The 20,000-nt window shown below is 41.6% G+C and overlaps 1 protein-coding gene across 1 annotated transcript in view; it reads left to right on the forward strand.

The window, feature by feature from the left end:
- LOC135525496 (epithelial cell-transforming sequence 2 oncogene-like) overlaps positions 1-13,142 on the forward strand; it is a 45,470-nt gene extending 32,328 nt beyond the window's left edge. Inside the window, 5 exon segments of the mRNA XM_064953168.1 lie at positions 1-18; positions 1,357-1,422; positions 6,122-6,210; positions 6,295-6,467; positions 12,056-13,142. The exon segment at positions 1-18 is cut by the window's left edge and continues 139 nt beyond it. Coding sequence (XP_064809240.1) covers positions 1-18; positions 1,357-1,422; positions 6,122-6,210; positions 6,295-6,467; positions 12,056-12,186 — 477 coding nt within the window. The 3' untranslated portion in view covers positions 12,187-13,142.
- Positions 13,143-20,000: the final 6,858 nt, after the last annotated feature.

A 20,000-nucleotide genomic window follows, 5' to 3' on the forward strand; every position in this document is an offset into this window, starting at 1 on the left:
AGGGACTTCATACGCAAGGTAGAACACAAACATAAGCATCTGCAGGTCGATGTCTTCACTGTGGTTTTACAGACATGTTTAATACGTTTTATGTAAACTTTTTATTCAAATATTTATGAAATGCATATTGTTGTATTTAGTAGCACCTATTTGTTCTCCCTCGACTCGACTAATTTAAAGAAAGCTCTGCTAAAGGCCACGAGGCCGATATGTAAAGCTCTGACGAAATACTATTTAAAAATGCAGCTGTGGTTTTAGTTATGGATCCATAATTAATTACTATGGGAATAAATATCACTGATTCACATAAATATTAGAAAAAAGTTGTCTAATGAAGGCAAACCATTTAGAATCCTCCGATCCTGTCACGTTGTACAGGCGTAACAGAGGGACCCAGGGACCCAGACCCTGAGGGTTTCGTTTTTCATTTTTCTCTGAGTAGAAACACCATAATATTAATCAAATGAATTAAGCCAAATTTCTTAAAATCAATCCCGTATACTACGTTATTACAAAAAAAAAAATAATAATCTGGTAATGCCAATACAGAATACGACCAAGATGCTTCTCATAGATGCCCTCTGGTGGTCAAACTTGAAATAACTTGCAGTAACAGAAAAAATGGCTGACAATTAGATAACGTGCCACAGAATGCTGCAGCAGCACGAAAGGTGAGCCGCAGTATAACACAACCCTTTAAAGGAGGAACCACTGACACAGACACACCTGACCAAACCCTCCAGAATTATATTATTAATTTCTCTCTCTCTCTCTCTCTGTCTATCAATTCAATTCAAGGGGCTTTATTGGCATGGGAAACATGTGTTAATATTGCCAAAGCAAGTGAGGTAGATAATATACAAAAGTTAAATAAATAATAAAAATTAACTGTAAACATTACACATACAGAAGTTTTAAAGCAATAAAGACATTACAAATGTCATATTATATATATATATATATATACAGTGTTGTAACAATGTACAAATGTTTAAAGGACACAAGATAAAATAAATAGGCATAAATATGGGTTTGTATTTACAATGGTGTGTGTTCTTCACTGGCTGACCTTTTCTTGTGGCAACAGGTCACAAATCTTGCTACTGTCTATCTATCTCTCTCTCTGTCTCTACCTCTCTCTCTCTCTGTCTGTCTCTCTTTTTCTGTCTCTCTCTGTCTTTCTCTGTCTGTCTCTATTTCTCTCTCTCTGTCTGTCTCTCTCTCTGTCTATCTTTCACTCTCTGTCTGTCTCTCTGTCTGTCTCTCTCTGTTTCTGTCTCTCTCTCTGTCTGTCTCTCTCTGTTTCTGTCTCTCTATCTTTCACTCTGTCTTTCTCTCTCTGTGTCTCTTTCTCAGCTGAAGAGGAACTCAGAGAAAGCCACAAGGATGCAGGAGACCCAGCAACAGATCCGGGGCTGTCCAGTAAGAACAAAGATAGAACAATGAGGCAGATATGTCACTGGATGCATAAATGTGAGACATCCGGTTGGTGTTTCCACTCACTACCAAATATGGTGGTGTGAGGAAGCCCAGTAGCCGGCAGTGGGAGAAGATGTAACCAGACGCATTTTGGCCGACACTGCAAATTTTCTCATCAATTAAACATTTGATCTCAATGCAGTTTTCTGTTCCCAAAACTAGAATCTGTTACAAACAGTGGATTAAGTGGACTAAGTGTTGTTTTTTGATTTTTGCAAAAGTTATTAAAAATCGTGTTGTTTAGAAGGAGTGGAAAGGCAAATTAAGTTATTGCACATGCGCACTTCCCAGAGTAGGTTTCCCTAATGGAAATATACAGATGTATACTAGTACGCACCAATAGGATATCGGTAGCTTGGCTCTGCCCACGTCCTTGCTTGTTTTACCCACTATGACTCATTTGTTCTCATTGGAAACGACAAGCTGTGATCTATCTTGGTTTAGTTATAAAAATCTTTGTTAAGACTCTAACACTCGTCCCTCTTACAACCATAATTGTCCTAATAAAATATACTGAAGAAAAATATAAGCGCAACATGTAAAGTGTTGGTCCCATGTTTCATGAGCTGAAATAAAAGATCATAGAATTTTTCCACATGTACAAAAAGTTTATTTCTCTCAAATTTTCTGAACATATTTGTTAACATCCCTGTTAGTGAACATTTCTCCCTTTCCTTTTATACAGATCGTTGTTTATATTGTTTGTCATTTTATACGGATCGTTGTTTATATTGTTTGACATTTTATACGGATCGTTGTTTATATTGTTTGTCATTTTATACGGATCGTTGTCTATATTGTTTGGCATTTTATACGGATCGTTGTCTATATTGTTTGTCATTTTATACGGATAGTTGTCTATATTGTTTGTCATTTTATACGGATCGTTGTCTATATTGTTTGTCATTTTATACGGATCGTTGTCTATATTGTTTGTCATTTTATACGGATCGTTGTTTATATTGTTTGGCATTTTATACGGATTGTTGTTTATATTGTTTGGCATTTTATACGGATCGTTGTCTATATTGTTTGGCATTTTATACGGATCTTTGTTTATATTGTTTGGCATTTTATACAGATCTTTGTTTATATTGTTTGGCATTTTATACGGATCGTTGTTTATATTGTTTGACATTTTATACGGATCGTTGTTTATATTGTTTGGCATTTTATACGGATCGTTGTCTATATTGTTTGGCATTTTATACGGATCGTTGTCTATATTGTTTGTCATTTTATACGGATCGTTGTTTATATTGTTTGGCATTTTATACGGATCGTTGTCTATATTGTTTGGCATTTTATACGGATCGTTGTCTATATTGTTTGGCATTTTATACGGATCGTTGTCTATATTGTTTGGCATTTTATACGGATCGTTGTCTATATTGTTTGGCATTTTATACGGATCGTTGTTTATATTGTTTGGCATTTTATACGGATCGTTGTCTATATTGTTTGGCATTTTATACGGATCGTTGTTTATATTGTTTGGCATTTTATACGGATCGTTGTCTATATTGTTTGGCATTTTATATGGATCGTTGTCTATATTGTTTGGCATTTTGTACGGATCGTTGTTTATATTGTTTGTCATTTTATACGGATCGTTGTTTATATTGTTTGTCATTTTATACGGATCGTTGTTTATATTGTTTGTCATTTTATACGGATCGTTGTTTATATTGTTTGTCATTTTATACGGATCGTTGTTTATATTGTTTGGCATTTTATACGGATCGTTGTTTATATTGTTTGTCATTTTATACGGATCTTTGTTTATATTGTTTGTCATTTTATACGGATCGTTGTTTATATTGTTTGGCATTTTATACGGATCGTTGTTTATATTGTTTGTCATTTTATACGGATCGTTGTTTATATTGTTTGTCATTTTATACGGATCGTTGTTTATATTGTTTGTCATTTTATACGGATCTTTGTTTATATTGTTTGTCATTTTATACGGATCGTTGTTTATATTGTTTGGCATTTTATACGGATCGTTGTCTATATTGTTTGGCATTTTATACGGATCGTTGTTTATATTGTTTGGCATTTTATACGGATCGTTGTTTATATTGTTTGGCATTTTATACGGATCGTTGTCTATATTGTTTGGCATTTTATACGGATCGTTGTTTATATTGTTTGTCAGTGTCAGTGGAGGTTCCCTGACATTTTGGTCGTATTAAAAACAAGATTCTACTAATGTCTCTGAATGTAAGTAGAATTGCAAGAAATGTGTTGCTAAAACACCAACATTTTCCCTTGCAAAGAAAGGAGAAGAAACGTATCTGATATAAAATAAAACATCTATGTAAATGTTATTTGTTACATGCTTTGTAAACAACAGGTGAAGACTAACAGTGAAGTGCTTAAGAGTCTTTTTCCAACAATGCAGAGTTAAAATGATCAAATAAAAATTGAAATAGTGTCACGAGGAATAAATACACAATGAATAACAATAACGAGTAAAAAAATAACAATAACGAGTAAAAAAAGAACATGTTATATGTACAGGCCTATAGTCTAAGGCATAGTGCCCAGGTCTTTTTTGCAAACAGTGATTGAGTTATATATAAGCAATAAGGCACGAGGGGGTGTGATATATGGCCAATATACCACGGCTAAGGGCTGTTCTTAAGCACGACACAACACGGAGTGCCTGGATACATCCCTTAGCCGTGGTATATTGGTCATATATCACAAACCCCAGAGGTGCCTTATTTTGCACGCCCAATTTTTCAGTTTTTGATTTGTTAAAAAAGTTTGAAATATCCAATAAATGTTGTTCCACTTCATGATTGTGTCCCACTTGTTGTTGATTCTTCACAAAAAAATACAGTTTTATATCTTTATGTTTTTTTTTGTTTTTTTATTTTACCTTTATTTAACCAGGCAAGTCAGTTAAGAACACATTCTTATTTTCAATGACGGCCTGGGAACAGTGGGTTAACTGCCTGTTCAGGGGCAGAATGACAGATTTCTACCTTGTCAGCTCGGGGGTTTGAACTTGCAACCTTCCGGTTACTAGTCCAACGCTCTAACCACTAGGCTACCTGCCACCTCTACACTCTAACCACTAGGCTACCTGCCACCTCTACACTCTAACCACTAGGCTACCCTGCCGCATCTACACTCTAACCACTAGGCTACCCTGCCACCTCTACACTCTAACCACTAGGCTACCCTGCCACCTCTACACTCTAACCACTAGGCTACCCTGCCACCTCTACACTCTAACCACTAGGCTACCCTGCCACCTCTACAGGGTGGTTAGAAGGTTAGAGGTGGCAGGTAGCCTAGTGGTTAGAGTGTAGAGGTGGCAGGGTAGCCTAGTGGTTAGAGTGTAGAGGTGGCAGGTAGCCTAGTGGTTAGAGTGTAGAGGTGGCAGGTAGCCTAGTGGTTAGAGTGTAGAGGTGGCAGGTAGCCTAGTGGTTAGAGAGTAGAGGTGGCAGGTAGCCTAGTGGTTAGAGTGTAGAGGTGGCAGGTAGCCTAGTGGTTAGAGTGTAGAGGTGGCAGGTAGCCTAGTGGTTAGAGTGTAGAGGTGGCAGGGTAGCCTAGTGGTTAGAGTGTAGAGGTGGCAGGTAGCCTAGTGGTTAGAGTGTAGAGGTGGCAGGGTAGCCTAGTGGTTAGAGTGTAGAGGTGGCAGGGTAGCCTAGTGGTTAGAGTGTAGAGGTGGCAGGGTAGCCTAGTGGTTAGAGTGTAGAGGTGGCAGGTAGCCTAGTGGTTAGAGAGTAGAGGTGGCAGGTAGCCTAGTGGTTAGAGTGTAGAGGTGGCAGGTAGCCTAGTGGTTAGAGTGTAGAGGTGGCAGGGTAGCCTAGTGGTTAGAGTGTAGAGGTGGCAGGTAGCCTAGTGGTTAGAGTGTAGAGGTGGCAGGTAGCCTAGTGATTAGAGTGTAGAGGTGGCAGGGTAGCCTAGTGGTTAGAGTGTAGAGGTGGCAGGGTAGCCTAGTGGTTAGAGTGTAGAGGTGGCAGGGTAGCCTAGTGGTTAGAGTGTAGATGCGGCAGGGTAGCCTAGTGGTTAGAGTGTAGAGGTGGCAGGTAGCCTAGTGGTTAGAGTGTAGAGGTGGCAGGTAGCCTAGTGGTTAGAGTGTAGAGGTGGCAGGTAGCCTAGTGGTTAGAGTGTAGAGGTGGCAGGGTAGGCTAGTGGTTAGAGTGTAGAGGTGGCAGGGTAGGCTAGTGGTTAGAGTGTAGAGGTGGCAGGGTAGCCTAGTGGTTAGAGTGTAGAGGTGGCAGGGTAGCCTAGTGGTTAGAGTGTAGAGGTGGCAGGTAGCCTAGTGGTTAGAGGGGGGAGGCAGGTAGCCTAGTGGTTAGAGTGTAGAGGTGGCAGGTAGCCTAGTGGTTAGAACGTTGGACCAGTAACCAAAAGGTTGCAAGTTCAAATCCCCCACCTGACAAGGTACAAATCTGTCGTTCTGCTCCTGAACAGGCAGTTCAGGGGCAGTCATTGAAAATAAGAATTTGTTTTTAACTGACTAGTTAAATAAAGGAAGAAAATAAAAATAAAATAGGGGGTCCCGAGGGGACGCATTTTGGGAATCCATGCTCCACTGTCTCAGTAAAAAGAAAATTTTGTGATTTGATCATGTTTTGTCTAGATATTCATGTGTGTGTGTGTGTGTATGTGTGTATAGAACTTGTGTGAGGGGGGCAGACAGCTAATCACCACTCAGGATGCGGCTCTGCTTAAATGCCCCAGTGATGACATCACAGCCTCACTCAGGTAAGACCTCTCGATAGCCTTTGATGTGAATATGCCTGTATTCTCATCCGTGTGTGATACTAATAGTGTCTGTGTGTGTGACAGGATGTATGAACACGTTTCTGACGTGGGTCTGTTCTTGTTCAACGACGCAATGGTTCTGACCGAGAGGAATGTTTGTCACCGACCCTTCACACACACACACTGCGACACACACACCTTCCTGGCCTCTGTCGCCCTGCACAGCCTCACCCTCAGAGAGATCACAGACACGCGCTGTGAGTACACACACACACACACACAAATACAGTACCAATCAAAAGTTTGGACACACCTGCTCATTGGAGGCTTTTTCTCTACATTGTAGAATAATAGTGAAGACATCAAAACTATGAAATAACACATATGGAATCATGTAGTAACCAAAAAAAGTGTTAAATAAATCAAAATATATTTTAGATTCTTCAAAGTAGCCACCCTTTGCCTTGATGACAGCTTTGCACACTCTTGGCATTCTCTCAACCAGCTTCACCTGGAATGCTTTTCCAACAGTCTTGAAGGTATTCCCACATATGCTGAGCACTTGCTGGCTGCTTTTCCTTCACTCTGCAATCCAACTCATCCCAAACCATCTCAATTGGGTTGATGTCGGGTGATTGTGGAGGCCAGATCATCTAATGCAACACTCCATCACTCTCCTTTTTGTTCAAATAACCCTTACACAGCCTGGAGGTGTGTTGGCGAATTGACCTGTTGAAAAACAATTGATAGTCCCACCAAGTGCAAACCAGATGGCATGGCGTATCACTGCAGAATGCTGTTGTAGCAATGCTGGGTAAGTGTGGGTAAGTGTGCCTTGAATTCTAAATAAACCACTGACAGTATCACCAGCAAAGCACCATCACACCTCCTCCTCCATGCTTCACGGTGGGAACAACACACACAAAGATCATCCGTTCACCTGCTATGCATCTCACAAAGACACGGGGGTTGGAACCAAAAATCTCACATTTTGACTCATCAGACCAAGGACAGATTTCCACCAGTCTAATGTCCGTTGCTCGTGTTTCTTGGCCCAATCAAGTCTCTTCTTCTTATTGGTGTCCTTTAGTAGTGGTTTCTTTGCAGAAATTTGACCATGAAGTTCTGATTCATGCAGTCTCCTCTGAACAGATGATGTTGAGATGTGTCTGTTACTTGAACTCTGAAGAATTTATTTGGGCTGTAATTTCTGAGGCTGGTAACTAATGAACTTATCCTCTGCAGCAGAGGTAACTCTGGGTCTTCCTTTCCTGTGGCGGTCCTCATGACAGCCAGGTAACTCTGGGTCTTCCTTTCCTGTGGCGGTCCTCATGAGAAACAGTTAAATCATAGATCTCGATGGTTTTTTGCGACGCCACTAAGAAACGTTCACATTTTCCAGATGAACTGACCTTCATGTCTTACAGTAATGATGGACTTTAGTTTCTTATTTGTTCTTGCCATAATCCAAAATTTAATCGAGAATTGGCTTCCTATATCGCAACAAAGCATCCTTCACTCATGTTGCCAAACATACCCTCGTAAAACTGACCATCCTACCGATCCTCGACTTTGGTGATGTCATCTATAAAATTGCTTCCAACACTCTACTCAACAAACTGGATGTAGTCTATCACAGTGCCATCGATTTTGTCACCAAAACACCATACACTATCCACCATTGCAACCTGTACGCTCTCGTTGGTTGGCCTTCGCTTCATACTTGTCGCCAAACCCACTGACTCCAGGTTATCTACAAGTCTCTGCAAGGTAAAGCCTCGCCTTATTTCAGCTCACTGGTCCCCATAGCAGCACCCACTCGTAGCACGCGCTCCAGCAGGTATATCTCACTGGTCCCCATAGCAGCACCCACTCGTAGCACGCGCTCCAGCAGGTATATCTCACTGGTCACCATAGCAGCACCCACTGACAGCACGCGCTCCAGCAGGTATATCTCACTGGTCCCCATAGCAGCACCCACTCGTAGCACGCGCTCCAGCAGGTATATCTCACTGGTCCCCATAGCAGCACCCACTCGTAGCATGTGCTCCAGCAGGTATATCTCACTGGTCACCATAGCAGCACCCACTCGTAGCACGCGCTCCAGCAGGTATATCTCACTGGTCCCCATAGCAGCAACCACTCGTAGCATGTGCTCCAGCAGGTATATCTCACTGGTCACCATAGCAGCACCCACTCGTAGCACGCGCTCCAGCAGGTATATCTCACTGGTCCCCATAGCAGCACCCACCCGTAGCACGCGCTCCAGCAGGTATATCTCACTGGTCACCATAGCAGCACCCACTCGTAGCATGTGCTCCAGCAGGTATATCTCACTGGTCACCATAGCAGCACCCACTCGTAGCATGTGCTCCAGCAGGTTTATCTCACTGGTCCCCATAGCAGCACCCACTCGTAGCATGTGCTCCAGCAGGTATATCTCACTGGTCACCATAGCAGCACCCACTCGTAGCACGCGCTCCAGCAGGTATATCTCACTGGTCACCATAGCAACACCCACTCGTAGCACGCGCTCCAGCAGGTATATCTCACTGGTCACCATAGCAGCACCCACTCGTAGCACGCGCTCCAGCAGGTATATCTCACTGGTCCCCATAGCAGCACCCACTCGTAGCACGCGCTCCAGCAGGTATATCTCACTGGTCCCCATAGCAGCACCCACTCGTAGCACGCGCCCAGCAGGTATATCTCACTGGTCCCCATAGCAGCACCCACTCGTAGCATGTGCTCCAGCCGGTATATCTCACTGGTCACCATAGCAGCACCCACTCGTAGCACGCGCTCCAGCAGGTATATCTCACTGGTCACCATAGCAGCACCCACTCGTAGCACGCGCTCCAGCAGGTATATCTCACTGGTCACCATAGCAGCACCCACTCGTAGCATGTGCTCCAGCAGGTATATCTCACTGGTCACCCCCAAAGCCAATTCCTCCTTTGGTTGTCTTTCCTTCCAGTTCTCTGCTGCCAATGCCTGGAACGAACTGCAAAAATCTCTGAAGCTGGAGACTCGTATCTCCCTCACTAGCTTTAAGCACCAGCTGTCAGAGCAGCTCACAGATCACTGCACCTGTACATAGCCTATCTGTAAACAGCCCATCTATCTACCTCATCCCCATACTGGTATTTATTTATTTTGCTCCTTTGCACCCCAGTATCTCTACTAGCACATTCATCTTCTGCACATCTACCATTCCAGTGTTTAATTGCTATATTGTAATTACTTCACCACCATGGCCTATTTATTGCCTTAACTCCCTTAACTTACCTCATTTCCACTCACTGTATATAGACTTTTTGTTTCCTTTTGTTCTACTGTATTATTGACTATGTTTGTTTACTCCATGTGTAACTCTGTTGTTGTTTGTGTCGCACTGCTTTGATTTCTCTTGACCAGGTCCCAGTTGCAAATGAGAACATGTTCTCAACTAGCCTACCTGGTTAAATAAAGGTGAAATAAAATTAAAAATAATATGGACTTGGTCTTTTACCAAATATGGGTATCGTCTGTATGCCACCCCTACCTACAACACAACTGATTGGCTCAAACTGAAGGCACACCTATTCATTGAAATGCATTCCAGGTAACTACCTCATGAAGCTGGTTGAGAGAATGACAAGAGTGTACAAAGCTGTTGAGGCAAAGGGTGGCTACTTTGAATAATCTCATATCAAATATATTTTGATTTGTTTAACACTTTTTTTGGTTACAACATGATTCCATATGTGTTATTTCATAGTTTTGATGTCTTCACTATTATTCTACAATGCAGAAAATAGTAAAAATAGAGAAAAACCCTTGAATGAGTTTGTGTGTCCAAACTTTTGACTGGTACCACACACACACACACACACACACACACACACACACACACACACACACACACACATACAGTGGCAAGACAAAGTATGTGAACCCTTTGGAATGACCTGAATTTCTGCATAAATTGGTCATAAAATTACATCTGATCTTCATCTAGGTCATTAGATAGACAATAGACAAACACAGTCTGCTTAAACAAATAAAACACAGAAATATATACGTTTTCATGTCTTTATGGAACAAATCGTGTAAACATTCACAGTGCAGGGTGTAAAAAGTATGTGAACCCTTGGATTTAATAACTGGTTGACCCTCCTATGGTAGCAATAACCTGCAGATCAGACCTGCACAACGGTCAGGAGGAATTTTGGACCAGTTATCTTTACAAAACTGGTTCAGTTCAGCAATATTCTTGGGATGTCTGGTGTGACCTGCTATCGAGGTCATGCCACAGCATTTTAAATCGGGTTGAGGTCAGGACCCTGACTGGGCCACACCAGAAGGCGTATTTTCTTCTGTTGAAGCCGTTCTGTTGTTGATTTACTTCTGTGTTTTGGGTCGTTGTCCTGTTGCATCACCCAACTTCTGTTGAGCTTCAATTGGCTGACAGACAGCCTTACATTTTCCTGCAAAATGTCTTGATAAACTTGGGAATTAATTTTTCCGTCAATGATAGCAAGCTGTCCAGGCCCTGAGGCAGCAAAGCAGCCCCCAAACCATGATGCTCCCTCCACCAGACTTTACAGTTTGGATGAGGTTTTGATGTTGGTGTGCTGTGCCTTTTTTCCCACACTGTGTTGTGTGTTCCTTCCAAACAACTCAACTGTGGTTTCGTCTGTCCACAGAATATTTTGCCAGTATCGCCGTGGAACATCCAGTTGTTCTTTTGCAAACTTCAGATGTGCAGAAATGTTTTTTATTTTATGGAGAGCAGTGGCTTCTTCCATCATGTCCTCCCATGAACACCATACTTCTTGTTTAGTGTTTTACGTATCGTAGACTCGTCAACAGAGATGTTAGCATGTTCCAGAGATTTCTGTAAGTCTTTAGCTGACACTCTAGGATTCTTCTTAACCTCATTGAGCATTCTGCACTGTGCTCTTGCAGTCATCGGCCACTCCTAGGGGGAGTAGCAACAGTGCTGAACTTTCTCCAATTTATAGACAATTTATCTTACCGTGGACTGATGAACATCAAGGCTTTTAGAGATACATTTGTAACCCTTTCCAGCGTTATGCTTGTCAACAATTCTTAATCGTAGGTCTTCTGAGATCTCTTTTGTTTGAGGCACGGTTCACATCAGGCAATGCTTCTTGTGAATAGCAAACTCAGACTGTGTGAGTTTTTTTAAAGGGCAGGGCAGCTCTATCCAACATCTCCAATCTCGTCTCATTGATTGGACACCAGGTTAGCTGACTCCTGACTCCAATTAGCTTTTGGAAAAGTCATTAGCCTAGGGGTTCACATACTTTTTCCAACCTTCACTGTGAATTTTTAAATTATGTATTCCATATAGACAAGAACAATACAATCATTTGTGTGTCATTAGTTTTAAGCAGACTGTTTGTCTGTTGTTGTGACTAAGATGAAGATCAGATCATATTTTGACTAATTTATGCAGAAATTCAGGTAATTCCAAAGGGTTCTTGCCACTGTACATACAGACGTGCTCACCATGAATGCATTAGATTAATTTATCTTCCTCTTCATTCCTCCCTTTATTCATACTCCCTCTCACTTACCTCTCTCTCTCTGCTCCCTCCACTCCCTCATCCCTCTCTCTCCTCACTTTGTCTCTCTCCCTCCTCCCTCTCTCCTCCCTTCGTCTCTCTCCTCACTTCGTCTCTCCGCTCTCCCATCCCTCTCTCCCCTGCTCCCTCTCTCTCCCCCTCCATCTCTATCCCTCCCCCTCCCTCTCTCTCCCCCTCTCTTTCTCCCCTCCCTCTTATCTCCCTCCCCACTCTCTCTCCCCCTCATCTCTACCCCCCCTGTCTCACTGTAGATGTGTGTCATGGGTTTGTCCTGGAGGGTCCTAGTCGTGTGTGGGTTTGTGCTATAGAGAGAGAGGAGGACAAGGAGAGGTTCCTTTGCACCCTGCGTTCAGCCATACACACTGCCATCACAGAAAGTTAGGGTAGAGAACCCTCACCATAGACTCTCACTCACACACACACACACACACACACACACACACACACACACACACACACACACACACACACACACACACACACACACACACACACACACACACACACACACACACCAGTTTAGCCAGATCACACCTGAAAAAGAGGGTTTTGACCTCATTGGGACTTCCTGGTTTGATACAACCCGTCATTCTTCAATCAACCACAAGGTGGCAGGAAAGAGGATTTCTGCAACCAAATAGTATGAGTCCCAATAATGGCCAAGCTCCAAGGTTAAATTTGACTGTATCGTAAAAATGTATAAAACATGTTCTTGATTTAAGGTTAGGCATAAGATTAGCAGTGTGTTTAGGTTTATGGTTAAAATCACATTTTAAGAACATATTGTAGAACTACACAGGGTTTCTGACTAGACAGAGTTCTAAAATATAGGGATGACCTGAGAGTGACTTCACCAGATAGTGTCTTCCTGAGAGTGACTTGGCCAGATAGTGACTTCCTGAGAGTAACTTGACCAGATAGTGACTTCCTGAGAGTGACTTGGCCAGATAGTGACTTCCTGAGAGTAACTTGACCAAATAGTGATGACCTGAGAGTGACTTGGCCAGATAGTGACTTCCTGAGAGTAACTTGGCCAGATAGTGATTTCCTGAGAGTAACTTGGCCAGATAGGGACGACCTGAGAGTACTACCTTGGCCAGATAGTGACGACCTGAGAGTAACTTGGCCAGATAGTGACTACCTGAGAGTAACTCGGCCAGATAGTGACGATCTGAGAGTACTCCCATGGCCAGATAGTGACTTACTGAGAGTAACTTGGCCAGATAGTGACGATCTGAGAGTAACTTGGCCAGATAGTGACGATGTGAGAGTAACTTGGCCAGATAGTGACGATCTGAGAGTAACTAGGCCAGATAGTGACGATCTGAGAGTAACTAGGCCAGATAGTGATGATCTGAGAGTAACTAGGCCAGATAGTGACTTCCTGAGAGTGACTTGGCCAGATAGTGACTTCCTGAGAGTAACTTGACCAGATAGTGACTTCCTGAGAGTGACTTGGCCAGATAGTGACTTCCTGAGAGTAACTTGACCAAATAGTGATGACCTGAGAGTGACTTGGCCAGATAGTGACTTCCTGAGAGTAACTTGGCCAGATAGTGATTTCCTGAGAGTAACTTGGCCAGATAGGGACGACCTGAGAGTACTACCTTGGCCAGATAGTGACGACCTGAGAGTAACTTGGCCAGATAGTGACTACCTGAGAGTAACTCGGCCAGATAGTGACGATCTGAGAGTACTCCCATGGCCAGATAGTGACTTACTGAGAGTAACTTGGCCAGATAGTGACGATCTGAGAGTAACTTGGCCAGATAGTGACGATGTGAGAGTAACTTGGCCAGATAGTGACGATCTGAGAGTAACTAGGCCAGATAGTGACGATCTGAGAGTAACTAGGCCAGATAGTGACGATCTGAGAGTAACTAGGCCAGATAGTGACTTCCTGAGAGTGACTTGGCCAGATAGTGACTTCCTGAGAGTAACTTGACCAGATAGTGACTTCCTGAGAGTGACTTGGCCAGATAGTGACTTCCTGAGAGTAACTTGACCAAATAGTGATGACCTGAGAGTGACTTGGCCAGATAGTGACTTCCTGAGAGTAACTTGGCCAGATAGTGATTTCCTGAGAGTAACTTGGCCAGATAGGGACGACCTGAGAGTACTACCTTGGCCAGATAGTGACGACCTGAGAGTAACTTGGCCAGATAGTGACTACCTGAGAGTAACTCGGCCAGATAGTGACGATCTGAGAGTACTCCCATGGCCAGATAGTGACTTACTGAGAGTAACTAGGCCAGATAGTGACTTCCTGAGAGTAACTTGGCCAGATAGTGACGATCTGAGAGTAACTTGGCCAGATAGTGACTTCCTGAGAGTAACTTGGCCAGATAGTGACGATCTGAGAGTAACTAGGCCAGATAGTGACGATCTGAGAGTAACTAGGCCAGATAGTGACGATCTGAGAGTAACTTGGCCAGATAGTGACGATCTGAGAGTAACTTGGCCAGATAGTGACGATCTGAGAGTACTCCCATGGCCAGATAGTGTCTTACTGAGAGTAACTTGGCCAGATAGTGACGATCTGAGAGTAACTAGGCCAGATAGTGACGATCTGAGAGTAACTAGGCCAGATAGTGACGATCTGAGAGTAACTAGGCCAGATAGTGACTTCCTGAGAGTAACTTGGCCAGATAGTGACGATCTGAGAGTAACTAGGCCAGATAGTGACTTCCTGAGAGTAACTTGGCCAGATAGTGACGATCTGAGAGTAACTTGGCCAGATAGTGACGATCTGAGAGTAACTAGGCCAGATAGTGACGATCTGAGAGTAACTTGGCCAGATAGTGACGATCTGAGAGTAACTAGGCCAGATAGTGACGATCTGAGAGTAACTTGGCCAGATAGTGACGATCTGAGAGTAACTTGGCCAGATAGTGACGATCTGAGAGTACTCCCATGGCCAGATAGTGTCTTACTGAGAGTAACTTGGCCAGATAGTGACGATCTGAGAGTAACTAGGCCAGATAGTGACGATCTGAGAGTAACTAGGCCAGATAGTGACGATCTGAGAGTAACTAGGCCAGATAGTGACTTCCTGAGAGTAACTTATTACCAGATAGTGACGATCTGAGAGTAACTAGGCCAGATATTGACTTCCTGAGAGTAACTTGGCCAGATAGTGACGATCTGAGAGTAACTTGGCCAGATAGTGACGATCTGAGAGTAACTAGGCCAGATAGTGACGATCTGAGAGTAACTTGGCCAGATAGTGACGATCTGAGAGTAACTAGGCCAGATAGTGACTTCCTGAGAGTAACTTGGCCAGATAGTGACGATCTGAGAGTAACTAGGCCAGATAGTGACGATCTGAGAGTAGTCCCTAACTGTCTTCCTGTATTCTATGTATGCTTCATACTTCTTCTGTATCACGAGTTAACATTAAACATGTCATACATAACCTGTCTGCCTTGTTCATTTCCTTTGTGATGATATTGTATGTGACCAGTTATGTCCCATTAAAGAGTGTTTTTATTCTCTGGGGACATATATACAGTAAATATATAAATAAGAAATGAATCAGCTATCCCAAAAGTATCTTTGTTCCTCCAACATCCATTTTGACTGAGAGTTTGATCTCTTACTCTTTCTCTCTGTCCCCCCCCTCTCAATTCAATTATCTCTCTGTTCCCCCCTATCTCTCTCTGCCCCTCTCTCTCTCTCTCTCTCTCTCTCTCTCTCTCTCTCTCTCTCTCAGTTCTCCCAGGTGCAGCAGGTGATAGGGTTGTTAGGACTATCCAGAGGAAGTAGTCATTGTGTTGGAGTGTGCTTTGTGATTAATCTCTAATCACACACACACACACAGAGAGAGAAACATACACCAGGGATGTGGACATACTGATCCTCAAGTGATATCTGCTAGTTCCGAATTAGTGTCCAGAATTAGTTCCATCCCGAGTGTTCTGCAGTCATCTTTGAGATCCAGTCTGAGTGTTCTAGAGTTGCCTTAGTGTTTTTGAGTGTTCTGAGTGTTCTAGAGTTGCCTTAGTGTTTTTGAGTGTTCTAGAATGGTCTTCACCCCACACTGGAAAGACGGGAGGGGACTGGACAGTGCGCAGCTCCTGCCGTGACGACACCTCTAGGTGACTCAAGTAAGTACATTTAATTTTCTTGTATATCGTATGATTGATTTTCTCTTTCCTATCCTCCTTGTCTTGTGTGATGTAATAGGCATGGTGAAAAACACCCAAATACACATTCATTGAAATGTGATAAAAATATAAAATAATTATAATATACAGTACAAGTAGAAGTTTGTACAGCTACTCATTTGTGACTTTAGAGAATTCATTACAACAACAACAATGAAGGATTTAAAACCTCTTGGGGCTAGGGGGCAGAATTTTCACTTTTGGATAAATAGCGTGCCCAATTTCAACTTCCTGCTACTCATGCCAAGAATATAAGATAAGCATATTATTCATAGATTTGGATAGAAAACACTCTGAAGTTTCTAAAACTGTTTGAATCATGTCTGTGAGTATAACAGAACTTTATGTCGCAGGCAAAACCCAGAGGACTAACTGTTCAGATTATTATTCTTTTTCCCCCTCTGTCTGTTCCCTGTCTTTGCCAAGGGATATTTCTTAGGAACCTGTTTTCAGTTCCCACCGCTTCCACTGGATGTCACCAGTCTTTGGAATTTGGTTGAGGTTAATCCTTTGTGCAATGAGGAAGTAGGCCAACTAGGAACTGGGGACACTTTTGTGAGTTGCGCAAGACGTGAAAAGAGGCGCTGGTTTGTTTTCATTCCTGTATTGAACACAGATTCGCCCGTCTAAAATTTGATTGATTATTAACGTTTTAAAATACCTAAAGTTGTATTACAAACGTAGTTTGAAATATTTTGATAGTGTAGTACACTAAGGGCCCAGGAAGAGTTGATAATATAGTGTACTACTGTCTCTTGTACACTAAGGGCCCAGGAAGAGTTGATAATATAGTACAGTAAGGACCCAGGAAGAGTTGATAATATAGTACACTAAGGACCCAAGAAGAGTTGATAATATAGTACACTAAGGGCCCAGGAAGAGTTGATAATATAGTAAACTAAGGACCCAGGAAGAGTTGATAATATAGTACACTAAGGACCCAAGAAGAGTTGATAATATAGTAAACTAAGGGCCCAGGAAGAGTTGATAATATAGTACACTAAGGACCCAGGAAGAGTTGATAATATAGTACACTAAGGGCCCAGGAAGAGTTGATAATATAGTACACTAAGGACCCAGGAAGAGTTGATAATATAGTACACTAAGGACCCAGGAAGAGTTGATAATATAGTACACTAAGGGCCCAGGAAGAGTTGATAATATAGTACACTAAGGACCCAGGAAGAGTTGATAATATAGTACACTAAGGACCCAGGAAGAGTTGATAATATAGTACACTAAGGGCCCAGGAAGAGTTGATAATGTAGTACACTAAGGACCCAGGAAGAGTTGATAATATAGTACACTAAGGACCCAGGAAGAGTTGATAATATAGTACACTAAGGACCCAGGAAGAGTTGATAATATAGTACACTAAGGGCCCAGGAAGAGTTGCAGGGGAGAAGAGAAGAATGTGCCTATTTGAAAGATAGAAAAAAATGACTTGCTCACATTTAATTTAAAAGTAGCTCTCATGCTAGAAAAGGTTGGAGACCCCTGCTATACATACTGCTACAGTTCATCTAAATTCTGCATTTCTGACTAGATTTGTAAATCTGGATGAAATAAAAATTACACCCCCCCCCTTCAATCTTCAGATCGACAACCAGATCATTAACCCTCTGCTCTACCAGGGGATAGCTGTCGCCTTGCAGGGTTGTTTCAGTCTTTAGTGGTGAATCTGGAGGCCGAACACAATATTCTGACTTATTAAAAGGTTCCCACCCTCTTCATATGCTGTGGTACGGTAACACTTTATTTTAGGATTTTTCTCTTTGTTATTGTGCTTTTGTTGTTGTTGTTGTTGACAATTTCGATTGAAAACCATCACAGTGAGGTACCTCATTTTTACCCAGAAATCATTTGGTATTGTGCTTTGTTGCTGTTGTTGTTGTTGACAATTTCAATTGAAAACCATCACAGTGAGGTACCTCATTTTTACCCAGAAATAATTTTTTATTGATCATTTTTACCCAGAAATCATTTGTTATTGTGTTTTTGTTGTTGTTGACAATTTCAATTTCATGTTGTATGTGTGCAAATGCAGAATTTAGACAACTATAAAAACAACGTAAATAAACTAAAAAACACACAATATAATTCCTACTTTGAAACGCCTGATATGAACCCTTGTGTCTTATTTTTCATGATCTGAAAAGCAAAAAGTCATCCTAGATCAGCAGATACCTTTTTAAATATGGGCCCAGGAATACGCAGCATATAAAGATGGTGAATAACCCCGTTACCAGTATTTCTCTGGGCTAGTTATGTTTGAGAAAGCTAAAAAGGAAGTATTGAATTCCTGATTGACAACATGGCTATATACTGAACAAATAAACTGTACGTGAGCTTCCCTGGTGGCGCAGAGGATAAAGGACTTAGCTTGAGAACCAACCATTTCTATTTCAAACCACACATGGTCATATTGTTCACATATTAAATATATATATATATATATATATATATATATTGTTGTGTTTGTATGATGAAATGCGTTTCACATTTCCTATGAATTAAATTAAAATACATTGTGTCTCTATCACCTCTATCACCTATCAAATGTGAATTACCATTAAATCTGAAGAGAAACATAATGGGGATGTATTCCAGTCTATAGAGAAACATAATGGGGATGTATTCCAGTCTATAGAGAAACATAATGGGATGTATTCCAGTCTATAGAGAAACATAATGGGGATGTATTCCAGTCTATAGGGAAACATAATGGGGATGTATTCCAGTCTATAGAGAAACATAATGGGATGTATTCCAGTCTATAGAGAAACATAATGGGGATGTATTCCAGTCTATAGGGAAACATAATGGGGATGTATTCCAGTCTATAGAGAAACATAATGGGATGTATTCCAGTCTATAGAGAAACATAATGGGGATGTATTCCAGTCTATAGAGAAACATAATGGGGATGTATTCCACTCTGGAGGGAAACATAATGGGGATGTATTCCAGTCTATAGAGAAACATAATGGGGATGTATTCCAGTCTATAGAGAAACATAATGGGATGTATTCCAGTCTATAGAGAAACATAATGGGGATGTATTCCAGTCTATAGAGAAACATAATGGGATGTATTCCAGTCTATAGAGAAACATAATGGGATGTATTCCAGTCTATAGAGAAACATAATGGGGATGTATTCCAGTCTATAGAGAAACATAATGGGGATGTATTCCAGTCTATAGAGAAACATAATGGGATGTATTCCAGTCTATAGAGAAACATAATGGGATGTATTCCAGTCTATAGAGAAACATAATGGGGATGTATTCCAGTCTATAGAGAAACATAATGGGATGTATTCCAGTCTATAGAGAAACATAATGGGGATGTATTCCAGTCTATAGAGAAACATAATGGGATGTATTCCAGTCTATAAAGAAACATAATGGGGATGTATTCCAGTCTATAGAGAAACATAATGGGGATGTATTCCAGTCTATAGAGAAACATAATGGGGATGTATTCCAGTCTGCTTAAAGAAGCTATACATTTGCACACTGAGAATGTTGTGGTAATATTAGGCAAAACTTACATATAGCATTTTCAAAAGGTTTTGAGGACCTCCAAGACAGGTAAAACGTGTATTGTGTGAACAACATTGGAATATTATGTTAAACCTAAAACACAGATGAACGTCATAAATACTGACTTGTTTCGAAATTGTGGAACATTGTGGGAATATAATTACTGCTACTCCCGTAATTTATTTAAATGTTCTGGGAACCTTTTAAATAACTTAGACCAGGTGTTCTGTCAACATTTTTACAACATTATAGGAATGTCCTGTACAATTTAACTTAATCATTGTATTAATGTCATCACAACTGAGCATATTTTGTGTTTTGAGAACCGATCTTTTGTGATGTACCCACACTGTTCTCACAACCTAGTTAAATGTTAAGGGATCCTCTTAGTGATCCCTTAAGCTCCAATCCCGTCAGCGGGATAGATTTGACAACGTCCGGTGAAATTGCAGTGCGCCAAATTCAAACTACAGAAATATAAAT

Source organism: Oncorhynchus masou, chromosome 32 (genome assembly GCF_036934945.1).
Source record: "Oncorhynchus masou masou isolate Uvic2021 chromosome 32, UVic_Omas_1.1, whole genome shotgun sequence".
NCBI classification, from domain to species: Eukaryota; Metazoa; Chordata; class Actinopteri; order Salmoniformes; family Salmonidae; genus Oncorhynchus; species Oncorhynchus masou.